Source organism: Sorex fumeus, unplaced genomic scaffold (assembly GCF_029834395.1).
Source record: "Sorex fumeus unplaced genomic scaffold, SorFum_2.1 ptg000051l, whole genome shotgun sequence".
NCBI classification, from domain to species: domain Eukaryota; kingdom Metazoa; phylum Chordata; class Mammalia; order Eulipotyphla; family Soricidae; genus Sorex; species Sorex fumeus.
Window position 1 is genome coordinate 5,002,436 of NW_026606108.1, and position 11,674 is coordinate 5,014,109.

An 11,674-nucleotide genomic window follows, 5' to 3' on the forward strand; every position below is an offset into this window, starting at 1 on the left:
ATACACTTTAGGGCGCAGCATTGTATCACAAATTACAGTAGGGAGACTTTGCAAGAGTTTCATCAAACTAGAGAATTCTGAGTAACTGTATCTTTTAAACGCAGCGCTTAAAAATGTAACAACTCTGTGCACTCTTTTTCTTTAAAAAAATGACCTTGTGTGTGGCATAGAAATGCTGCTTTATTGCTGCAGAGGTCGAAGTTCAAGGCTCAAGAGGTACAGGAGAGATACAAAGGTAGCCTTAGAAACTTGGTTTTGTTTCTGTATAAAAAAGGTCAAGTTTATAAAAGTTAATTTACAAACCAAGAACTAGAGTGATATGCACGCCTATGTACAAGCATCCTGAAAACAGCAAAACTTCCCAAGGCAGAGCCAAGAACAGCGCAACCACACCCTCACCCAACCCAAAACTGAAAGGAAAAAGTCCCCAAATCATACCATGATTTTCTTGTGGGTGATTAGACATGTCTAAAACCACCAAACCCACAATTCACTCAGTCTTATCCATGATACAGTATGTGGATGGGCACAGAAGCCATCCCGACTTGGCATCCGCTGGGAGAACGTCAAGAATCAAAGGAGGGTAAGGCATTCCTGCTGGTTAGTAGGGCTGTGGTGAGGGTTAATTGTTCAGATCCAAACCGTTCGGAGGCCGTGGAGCTAATCTCATGTTCTTTGGTGTCCTTCCAAAGAGAAACGTGCTTCTGTATACAGTAATTATCTTCTTGGGTCCTGGGGCCTGCCTCCTCTCCTGCCACTTCCCCCCAAAAAGCTCTAAATCCCCCTCATGTACATGTTGTTAATCCCCTACACTGGCAATATCTATATAGATGGGTCGATAGATCAATCCACCTAGATAGATACATTTCCTGGTGTATTTTAAAAATGTGTGCATATTACCTCATGCATAATCAAATAAACCGTGAGAGCCAGGCCGGGGCCATAAGGAAGTTTGAAACTGCTGACTTTGGAAAGAATAGAACTCAATGTCCCCCACTGGTTGGCTGGGATCATAACGGAAATCAAGAAATGAAGTGAGTGAAGCAGTGCCCGTAAAAAAGTACAAAATCATTACAAAGCCCAACGCCGCGGAGGCTGCGGCCCAGACTGAGGTCCCTGGGCCCAGGCGCGTGCAGGCAGGTGCTGGGCAGGGTCACTCCCAACCCGCCTCAGGTCCAACACAATGCTTGGTGGAGACCAGGTGCAGCATCAGTCCCGAGACAAGTCCATACTTGATAGATGGTTCCAGTGAGATTCAGTAAAAGTCTAACCCAGGTTCACATTATTTAATCAAGTTCCTATATTTAAGAATTAAAAGTGGTCAATCAGGACAGAAACACAATTTGCTCCAACAAGATAGTTCGGATCTCCGGGAAGACACTTGTTTTGCCAGGTTTTCGGGTCACCTAAGAGAAGGGGAGAAGGAGTTCTGTCATCTCGGTATGGTGCACCTGCGCAGGAACACAGTGCTCTGGGAGAGCAGCCTTGCCCGCCACAGACTGCTCCCTGGCTCCCTGTGTTCTTGGGCCCCTTCAGCCTGCTCCTGGGACCACCTTCCCCTTCTACTGTGAGCTGCAGGCACTTTACAACGGACAAAGCCTGGGCACGTGGTCTCTGCTGCTGAGAGCACATGCCTTCGAGGCTGGGCATAGGACCTGGCAAACCCCAACTTCATGTGTGCACACGTGCAGAGTGGCCCTGGGTACCCTGGCTGGGAAAGCCCCAGGCTCTCTGGGCAGGAGCTGAGGGCACGTCCCTGCAGTGCGAGGAAACACCAGGAGGCCAACTGCTCTCACCCAGAAGAAAGGTACTTGGTACCAGCTACCGTGGGGCTGCAGGGATGCACAGGACAGACTCCCCTGCCTGCCAGACCACGTCCCCATCAGCCGAGCAGTGTCAGATCTGGTGGGCTCCCTGATGGGGAGGAGTCAGGGCAGCTGGCTGGGACTCGGACCTTTCTCTCTGCCTGTGGGAGGGAGTCAGCACTGACCAAGATGTGTGCTGGGCATGCTGGACAGACACCCAGACTGTTGGACAGGTGCACAGGAGGGCAGTGCTCCAGTTTGTTCCATGTCATAATAGGGCACCACCTGAGAGACCACCCTACTCCATGTGCCAACACAAAAGGTTAAGTAAATGATTATTAGGGTCTCTCTGAGGACAGAGCTCTCATCCCCTCCGCGCTCATCTATGTATCTGGGAACAGTGGCTGGGAACATACACCCACACAGAGTTGACACAGGCAGAGCTGGCCTGTGCATTGTCCTGCCCACCTGCTGCCAGAGGGTTTCTGGGTCAGGGTCAAGGATGCCGCCAACACAGGTGGCTCTAGTGGCCCATGACTCAGAGACCCGGGAAGTGAGAGGAGTGAAAATGGCACCAAGCTGTGGCATGACAAGGGCCAGAGCGAAGTGACCTGCAATGCCCGTGGCGGCAGTGATGAGCTCTGGGCTGTGAACTCGCGGCCAGGTGGGCCCAGAGGTGGGGTAGGGAGGGCAGAACGGCCTGGCCCTGTTAGCTAGTGGCGGCGCCTCTGCCCACAGGGCAGAGGGCCTGTTCACTATAGTCACACATTTCTGATAGGACATAAATTTACCAAAGAAATCGTGTGCCACCTGTGGTGGCAGCGCTGCCATTCCCAAGTGGAAACTCCTCGGCCTTGCCATATTCACACTCATTTTCCACAGCACTGTGACAGGCCCCGGGGGGGGCAGAGAGCCGCGACTGATAGTGGGGCAGCTCCAGGAGGGAGCCCAGGGGTCACCACCGCCAGTCCCCAAAGCCCCCAAAGGCCAGAGAGAAGACAGCATACCCGACGAGGAGTCGGATGATTTTAGAGCAAAAGACCAACCGTCAGGAGTCATGGACGCACAGTGCGGCAGGCGCAGCTCCACGGGCTTCAGGAACTTGAGGCCGTGAGGCCCACACATCACCAGGGGGCTCAGAAGGGTCTCACCTGCGGGAGGGAGCGAGGGGGTGAGGTCAGAGGGCGGCCGCCGCCCCATGTCTGGTGGGGCTACTCCTCTGAGGCAACACTGACCAAGAACTGGGCAGAATCCACTCCTGCCATTTGAAATGCCAGAGAGGAGCCACATTCAAGAAGAAAAAGCACCCAGTCAAGTGCTGGTACTTTATAGAGCTGACTTCTGACAGCAGGATGGCAAGACATGTTGCATCTTTGAAATGGGCTCTCTATACTCTGGCACCTCCATTCCCCTGCTTCATGCAAAGTGCTCAGCGTCCACACATAAGATACATCTGAGGGTACGGCTCAGAACTGCTAATTCCACCCTGCATCTCCCATGCTGTACTGGTAAGAGCTGGTCTGTGGGACTCATGAGGGGATCTCATGAACCACATTCAGATTCCAACAGAACTTAAAGGAGTGGACTGAAATGCTACTACAGCAAGTCCCGGTCACCGAACACACGCGCCAGAACAAGGAGGAAGTGGTAGTTTTCCCGGGTGAACCCAGAGGCCCACACAAGGCCAAGAAGGAAGGAGGGACCATGGCCTGTGGGGCCTGAGATGGAAAGATGGAAGGGTAAGGGCTCTAATGCAGACTGGGTCAGTCCCACCTTTCTCCTTGTCCAGCGGCGGGAGGAGACTGTTGTCCCGGCAGACCTTGAAGTAGATCTCCTGCTCCACGCCCTCGGGCACGGCTCCCTGTGGGATGATGATGCTCACGCCCGTCTCGATGGAGCTCAGCACCCCGCCGTTGCTGTTGAAGACACCCCGGGCCGTGGCCACCACTGTGTGCCCATCCTCATCTTCGTCTTCCTCCACAGCAGAAGGACTAGGGTTGAGGAACAGCCAGTGAGGCCTGCTGGACTGTGCTACCGCTTTCCCGCAGAGCTGCTTCAGGCCAACAGGAGGCGCTTAGCTGGACCCAGGTGGCCCTTTGGCAACACCCGCTGGACAGTGCTAGCTGGACGGTGCTGTGGGCTCTCCCCCTGGCCACAGCAGACTGGCTGAAGCATTGGGTCCCTCTGTGCGTCCCCACACCCCGCCCCTGCCCAGGACTTGTACTGCCTACTGTACCTCTCTGGGAACTTGCGAGGCCTGCCTGGTGCTCTGATAGCAAAGATCACCATGGCCAAAATGGTCTTCCCCACAGAGATCAGAAGCCACGGGTGGCAGAGCTGCCTGACAGCCCTGCACAGGCACAGCACACTGACACCACACGATTGCCACTCCTGTGACCAACTAGGGCTACCACTCTGCATAGGCTCTGGACACAGCAGCATACGAAGCACACTGCTTGTGTAGTCTGTCAGGAACTGCTCCTAAACCCCATCAGAGACCTGGCACAGTCCCGGGAACAGTCGCCCATCTCACCTCACAGGAACCGCTTTGGGCACAGCGCTAACGTTGTTGAACTGGTATTTGGGCTTCTCAGCATGAAGGGAGAAGGTCTCCACGCCGCTGTCAAACTCAGGCTGCTGTGCAGAGCTAGGGGCTTTGCCCAGAGCCTGGGCCGAGGTGGGTGCCTTGGAGGACAGGTCAGGTTTGTGGGCAGTGTCAGCGGGCAAGAGGTTATGGTTGAATTTCGGGCTTTCAAATTTGCGCTCAAAGGGCCGCGCGGAGCTGGTGTAGGGCTTGGCGGTGAAGCGGTTGTACGCAGGCGTCTTCTGTGCAGGTTCTGCCCCATTCACGGGCGCCTTGTCCGAGAAGCTCTTCTGGGAATAGAAGGGGGGTGGAGCGGCATCATCTCGGGTTGGGGCTCGGAAGATGGCTGGCTTGTTCTGCAGTGGAGGCGGGTCTGGCTTGGACACTAAGGAATTCTGAAAATCCATCGAGACCGAACTACCTGCAAAGCAAACATGAGCATTGGCATCCCTGGTGGGAGGGAAGGTGGCCAGCTGTGGCCCTCCCTTGTCCAGGGAGGGGATGTGCACACAAGCTCCCTGTGTGTGTGCTGTGTGTGGACCCTGAGGGAAGACTGCTCCCCATGTTGCTAGCCCGCCCATCTCCTACGGGTGTGTGCGTTGGGGAGGCGGGAGGTGGGGGTGTGCGACAAGGAGCTGTGTCCTCGCTCTCGTGAAACCAGCACAGCATCGACCCCCAACAGAGACCAGGATGCTACAAGAACAACACAACACTGAAAAGCATCACACTGAGACAAGCAGAACTGGCATAGGACAACACTCTCCACAGACCCCAATGGACTGTGAAGAGAAGGGACACAGAGTCACAATCCTGGGTATGGGGACAAACCCTGCAAAGCTGCAGTGAACTGACGCTGGGAAGTGCCAGACTCCCTCCAGGGGGAAGGAGCAGGGCATAGGGAAGAGACCACAGGCTCCGTGCACTGCAGGCCATGAGCCCAGGAACCTGCTGGGCACATCTGTGGGAAGAAAGAGCTGGCCTGGAGGAGGCAGGACAAAGAGGCACAGGAGAGTGCAGTGCCAGGGAAACTGCCTTGTTTTGGAAAAGGCAGGTAAGAAATGAGGTGCTGGTTGCATGGGGGTGGGGGTGGTAGCTGGGGGGTGGGAGAGTTGGAACCAGTGCTGGTCTAGGCTGGCAGGGCAGGTGCCAGGAGGGGCCCTGCCACCCAGGGGAGTTTGGAACCCTCATAGGCACTCAAGAGAGGCAAGAAAAAGAACGCTTCTCACCAAGGGGGGTTCCAGAGAAGTCGGGGAGTACGGCCTGCCTGCCTGAAGAGCTGGGGGGACTCACTCTAGAGGAACTGGCCTGGCATGCAGGGCAGGGCTTTTCCTGGTCGCTTGCCTGCCATGAGGGCCCAGACAATCACTCAGACCCGCAGACACAGGCATTCTGATAAAGAACAGCCCTACTAGAAATGGAGTGATGGAACAGAGACTTCTCAGCCCTAGTGGGCACAGGGACAGGTGCTCGATGGTGACCCCTGGGGCCCCTCACTGTCCCTACTCCCTACCTCCTCAGATAAAAGCTCATTTGCCTCAGAATTGACTAAAAGGCATCATGCAAGTGTCCCTCTAGTTTGGCATCTGCTGGACAGCCAGACCAGACTCTAGGTCAGACTCAGAAGCACGTACCTTCACTGTGGGCACCCTTGGCATGCGTGTGGAAGGTGAGGGCAGAGCTGGGCACGGGTGCAGCAGGCTGCGTGTACTGCGAGGGCAAGGGAGGTGGTGGGGGTGTGGGCTGGAGGGGCTGAGGGGGCTCGGGACGTTTCTCGCCGAATGACCGTTCCACAGCTTCTGCCTCGGGAGACTTGCCCCTGTGGAGAAATGAGACAAGGCCACAATCTGAGAAATGCGGGCACAGCGGGAACATGTTCTCAGTGTCACTGATAACCAACAAAACCAGAGAAAGTAGAAACTTCATGATTCACTCTCAGGAGCACAGAAAGTTACTCTACCCGAATGGCCACACCAACCCGATCATAGTTAACACCAGAGATGGAAAGACAGCACAGAGAGTTCTAGAATATGAGTCCCACACCCGGGAGATGGGGGCTGAAAGGCAGATGAGGTTTTGGGTATACTTGTAATACTTTGGAAAATATTAATTGGTCCAATCTCCTCTAGGTTCACATCAAATTCTGTAACTGAGGTTCACAAGCCTTGGTCCCGGGCTAATTCAGACTCACACCAAATGATGCCATAGACCAAGACTTGGCCACTTGTTTAGAAAAGGCCTGAGTGCATGTCCGGCGTCAGGCCCAGCCCCATGGCACACAGGCCGTGATGGAGGCACAGTGGCACCCACGAACAGCACCTTTTCTTTGAAGTGTGCCCTCCATTGACCAGATCTGGTGCTGGCTAAGATGCTGCTTGGCATTTATTTTTGAGGGCTCACTGAAGGCCATCAATTGTTTCAGATGGTGGGTAGCAACACTGGACTGCTGTATAATTGGCCCAACTCACAACAACTACCACAAAGCCTTGGCAGAGAGCTGAGCCGTGCCAGTTTTATATGCACAGCTGGGAGGGCAGCCGGAAAGCAGCTCTGCCCACTCTTGGGCTGGCACGAGAGCTCTGCGTCTATGCCTTGGGGCATGGAGCCTGGCCATGGAAGAGGATGTGTTAGTCTGCGAGTGCACACAAAGCCAAGGACACAATGGGGGACCCCTGTGGCCACAGCCTCACACGAATGCCCATCTTACCACGTGGTGCTCCTTTGCAGGCAGCCATAGCTAGTGTAAGAGCCAAGAAATCTATGGGGTAGCAAAGCAAGCGCAACAGAAAAATGAAAACAGTCAATCTGATGAAGCAAATTTGTAGCTAAGGGAAGTCAGATGTCATTAAAATAGTGCAACCACCACATACGTGCTTGACTAAAACCCCGGTAGCTCTCATGCAGCCTGGAGAATTCCCAGTGCCCACTGTGGAGGGCCCTGCTGCCCTCCAGCCACTCAGGGGCAGCAAGCCTGAGGTATCCCCTTCCCTCTGCCACTTGTGCTGAGCAAAGACAGGAGCCAAATTAAATAGCAGTGATGAAGGGGAATCGGTGGGGTGTTCTATGGAAAGCAGCAGGTGGGGAGCAACTGACAGCACACCCACCCACCCCTGGCCGTCCCCGAGGGATGGGTGTGGCCTGCCCCTGGAGCTCAGTCCTGGGGTGGGCAGAGCATGGTCACAGCAGTCTTGGCCAAGTCTGGCTAAGCCATACCCTCTGTAAGGTCATAAGCAAATGGAAACTAGCAAGTATCAATCTTAAACTTTCCAGTTTCCAGCTTTGTGGTTACAGATCTCTAGGCTTCAGGTCAATTCACTGAGGGGACAGAGTCTGCAGTAATGCTTTTTATGCTTCTGGTGGACAGACTATACCCGCCACCAAACTGCCACGAGATATCCCACCTTGGTGACATGCATCTCATGCCACTGCCCTCTGACCCCCCTTGGCTGCCAGTGTGTAGGTGTGCCCTCACTGCTCCTTCCCCTCAAGAGGGAGCTCCCCTGGCCCTTCCCCTTCTTCCCCACTCCACTCTGCTTTCCATGGTCCCTCAAGATCACTGAGTTTTAGCAACAGGTGCGATTCCACCCATAGTTGCATGTAGCCCACTGTGAACAGAGGGCACATACTGGTCACTGCCATTATGGCCCCAGATCTTGGGTGTTGTACGTAGCACTGTCTTCCCATTGTTCATCGATTTGCTCGAGCAGGCACCAGTTAACGTCTTTATTGCGAGACTTGTTGTTACTGTTTTTGGCATATCGAATATGCCACGGGGAGCTTGCCAGGCTCTGCTGTGCAGACGGATACTCTCAGTAGCTTGCCGGGCTCTCTGAGAAGGACGGAGGAATCGAACCCGGGTCGGCCGCGTGCAAGACAAATGCCCTACCCACTGTGCTATATAAACAAAGTCATGCAGATCTTTCCCAAGGAATGTCTGTCTTGTGGACAGATACCAAGCAATCAACTTTTGGGTCAGATGGAAAGTTCCATGTATTTTGTGAGGTGTATCCACGCTATCGTCTCTAAGAGACTGGCCCAGAGGACACTGCCCAGCAGCAAGCAGGGGCTCCTGGTTCCCCACAGTCTGCCAGCTTTGTTGTTTCTGATCTCTGGTGCAAGCCATTCCTGTCAGTGTGACATGGATCTCTCAGTCGTCTGGGCTTGTGTCTCCCTCACCGATCAGTAACACTGAGGATGCTGTGGGCCTGCTGCTAGTCCTATCTTCTCATAGCAGTGTGTGTTCTGTCTTAGCCCCCCTAATTCTGAGGGGGCTGTTTTCCATTGTGAAGAGCTGGAAGCACCTTCTGGGTCTGGGTACGGGCCTTGCCAGAAGAATGCTTTCTCCCATCTTGTGGAGGAACTTCTTTTAAGACTGAGTTTTGGGGCAGCACAACCAGTCCCAGTGGTTTACTTTTGCCTGTTTTGTCAGCGGAAATGAACTGCTGAAAATGGCTTAGTTCACACTAAGTTGCTGACAAGCTGGCAGTCCCCGAGGCTGACTCTAAGCCCTGAGTTTCTCTCTCCCTGTGAGCTGATCAAGAGGCAGCCCATCTGTTGGGGTCAACTTTCTCGCTGCCCTGGAGCTGCCTCATGGCCAGCCTGGACCCTTTCAAGAACCATGGAAATACCTGCCTCGCTCTGGAGGTGAGCCCCTGGGCTGATGTCCACTGCCCTGCTGCCCCACTGGACGGAACGATAGGACCAAGTGGCTTCCTGGACTGCACAGGGTTCAGCTCCCCACAGTGTCAAGGAGCTTTGTTCTGAGGCAGGTGTCAAGTGAGCTTCTGCTGGAGATGGACAGGGTATGGGGTTCTACAACCCAACCTCCCTGTCTCTCCATGACACCCTCACTCTCCCTTGTCCCTACCCCACAGCAGAGGGGGTTCAGAAGTGGGGTTGCACCTCTCCCAGCACTCCCAACAGAAGGGTCTGATGCCCATTTCCCTAGACCCCCCCCCCCCCCCCCGAGCCTGACATGGAGCTACCTGCCAGAACATCCATGGTTACTTCCCAAGAAACCCACTGCAAGCAGGGCTCGATGACCCCAGAAGCATCATCACACCACACACGGTGTGTGGACCTGTCATGACAAATGGCCAGCTTCCACTGAGCTCCATTCTGGCCTGACTCCAAAGGAAGATTCTCCAGCTGTGTCTGCTCCAAAGACATGGAGGCTTTTCCTGAGCATCAACATCTGACAGCTGGGCCCTTCCTGCTGGGTACAGATGAGTCTGCCAAAAGCCAGTGTCCACCTTTCTCCCAGTGGTATCACTTGGATGATGGGAGGCTCAGGGAGCCAGCAGAAGAGGAAGCCCTGGGGCACATGTGAGTTTGGACCCTCCAACAGAAAAGAGATGGCAGAGCTGCACAGAACAGGGCCTGGAGCCAGGGACTGGGGGCGGAATCCAATAAGTTCTGCTTTTCTCAGGTGTGGAGACCAGAGCGCTTGTGACAAGCTCTTTATTGCCTGAAAAAATAAACATGTCTTCCCTCTAACAGTACTGCTGCGTGCTCCCCTTAAACGACAAAGCACACCAAAGAGGGGGTAGTGGGAGACCCCAAACCTGACCCCTAGGGCTGAAGTGCCTGCTCTTGGCTCACAATCCTTAGCCCGAGACCTGCCACCTGAACAACCCTCTTCCCAACTGTTGCCACAGAAGCACAACATCTAACAGAGAGAAGGTCAGTGGGCAAGGAGGACGGGAAGTCAGCTGGCAGCTCTCTGATACCATGGGCTTCTCTCCAGATCCCCAACACCATTCCATTTCCCCTGGTGAACCCTACTTCAAATTTCAAAGCCTCCCATGCACTCTGACCAGCCTGGGTGCTGGGGCTTACTTGGTGGAGTGTGCAGAGAAGCTGGGTTGAGCCTGCGGGTGAGTGGGCTTGGCTGGCTCTGGTGCCTGGCCAGCAGGAACAAGGGCAGGTTTGCTGTCGAAACTCCGGCGGTCAAAGTAGGAGAGCTGCTTCCGGTAATACTCCTCATCCTCCTCAGGATCGTAGTGGTTTGACCGGACAATATCTTCAGGGGGCTTTGCCTGAGGCTTCTGCGGCTCTGGGATCCTGCTGGACCATGAATGAGAACAAGAAGCCAAGTCCGGAGATGGTATTGCAAAAGGAGCATGTGAATCTTTTACCCTGATCTCTCACTGCATGTGGCCTGGGGTCGCAGACAATCTAACCAAGTTGCCCCACAGAGAGATGCATATGCACATCACAAACTCTTCAAGTGGACAATCTGACGCAGCCCCTCATGGCTCGGGAGCACTTCTCACCTAATAGACTATCAACTCTGACCAAAGGCTTCCAGATCAGGGCAGACAATCCAGAAAAGGGAATGTGACCAAGACAAACAACAAGACAACCAGACAGAATTTCAGGACTTTAAAAGGGTTTCTAAGCACTTTCTCATCCAGGATCAACAGATCCTCACAAAGGAAAGAGTTCCAGACAGGCCCAAGCTCCAGAAGCACACGGGACAGAGGAAACCATTAAACAACAGATAGAGTTTTATCTACTTTATGGTGCACAGTGACATTTTAGAAACTTTCAAGAGCAGTGGCTGACTTTAGTTCCGAGCTTAAATTGTGCAGAAGCACCTTTTACTAAGGCAGATACCGGCATTTCCATTTTCATGGAAAGCAGCAGAGTCACTGAGAGGCAAGGTGGGAGAGCTGGTTCAGCAAGATGAAAAGCTGGCTCTGCAGTGTCAGAGGCCCAGCGTTCACCCCTGCACCATATGGCCCCTGAGCACTGACCCAAGAGTGCAGTTTGCATGTCCCTCCCCCTCAGGAAGGTGTCTGTGGAAGTAGCTCCACCTGGCTGGAGTCACAATGGTCAGCAAGCTGGCTCAGAACAAGGCGCAGTCCTGCTCATCCCAGAGGCCCAGTGCTCAGCATCACGGCCAGTGTTCCCCTGTGCCCATTCCCCCATGACCTCAGTGTGGCCAATCTGCGTCCACACCCTGAGAAACCCTGAGAAAGACTGTGTGCATAAACACACTCTCATCACCTCTAGTGGGGCGTGAATACCACTTGGGGATAACTATAGGCAAGTTTCCTGGCAGGGGTGGACTAGAACAGGCAGCACAAGGTGACTGAGGAGTTGCGACAGTGCCCATTGTGCTCCAGTGAACCCCAGTATCAGGTGGCACACCCACCTGTAGAGGGTCTTGTCATGATCACTCAGCTGGTTCTGCAAAGCGGCTTTCGGAGCTGTGATGGGAGCCACAGAGGGTCTGGATGCCATTTCTGCTGGCTGCAGGAAGGACAGACACATCCCCAAAGCA

The 11,674-nt window shown here is 54.2% G+C and overlaps 1 protein-coding gene across 12 annotated transcripts in view; it reads right to left on the reverse strand.

The window, feature by feature from the left end:
* Positions 1–268: 268 nt before the first annotated feature.
* TJP1 (tight junction protein 1) overlaps positions 269–11,674 on the reverse strand; it is a 162,465-nt gene continuing 151,059 nt past the window's right edge. For 5 of the 12 annotated variants that reach the window (XM_056124450.1, XM_056124456.1, XM_056124444.1 and 2 more), the window contains 7 exons: positions 11,546–11,643; positions 10,225–10,452; positions 6,021–6,205; positions 4,339–4,810; positions 3,579–3,796; positions 2,813–2,956; positions 269–1,406 (listed from right to left, as the gene is read on the reverse strand). In XM_056124450.1, the coding sequence (XP_055980425.1) occupies positions 1,312–1,406; positions 2,813–2,956; positions 3,579–3,796; positions 4,339–4,810; positions 6,021–6,205; positions 10,225–10,452; positions 11,546–11,643 (1,440 nt within the window). In that variant the 3' untranslated portion in view covers positions 269–1,311. The remainder of the gene's footprint in view (positions 1,407–2,812; positions 2,957–3,578; positions 3,797–4,338; positions 4,811–6,020; positions 6,206–10,224; positions 10,453–11,545; positions 11,644–11,674) is intronic. The other 7 variants (XM_056124449.1, XM_056124455.1, XM_056124445.1 and 4 more) reach the window with 5 other exon arrangements.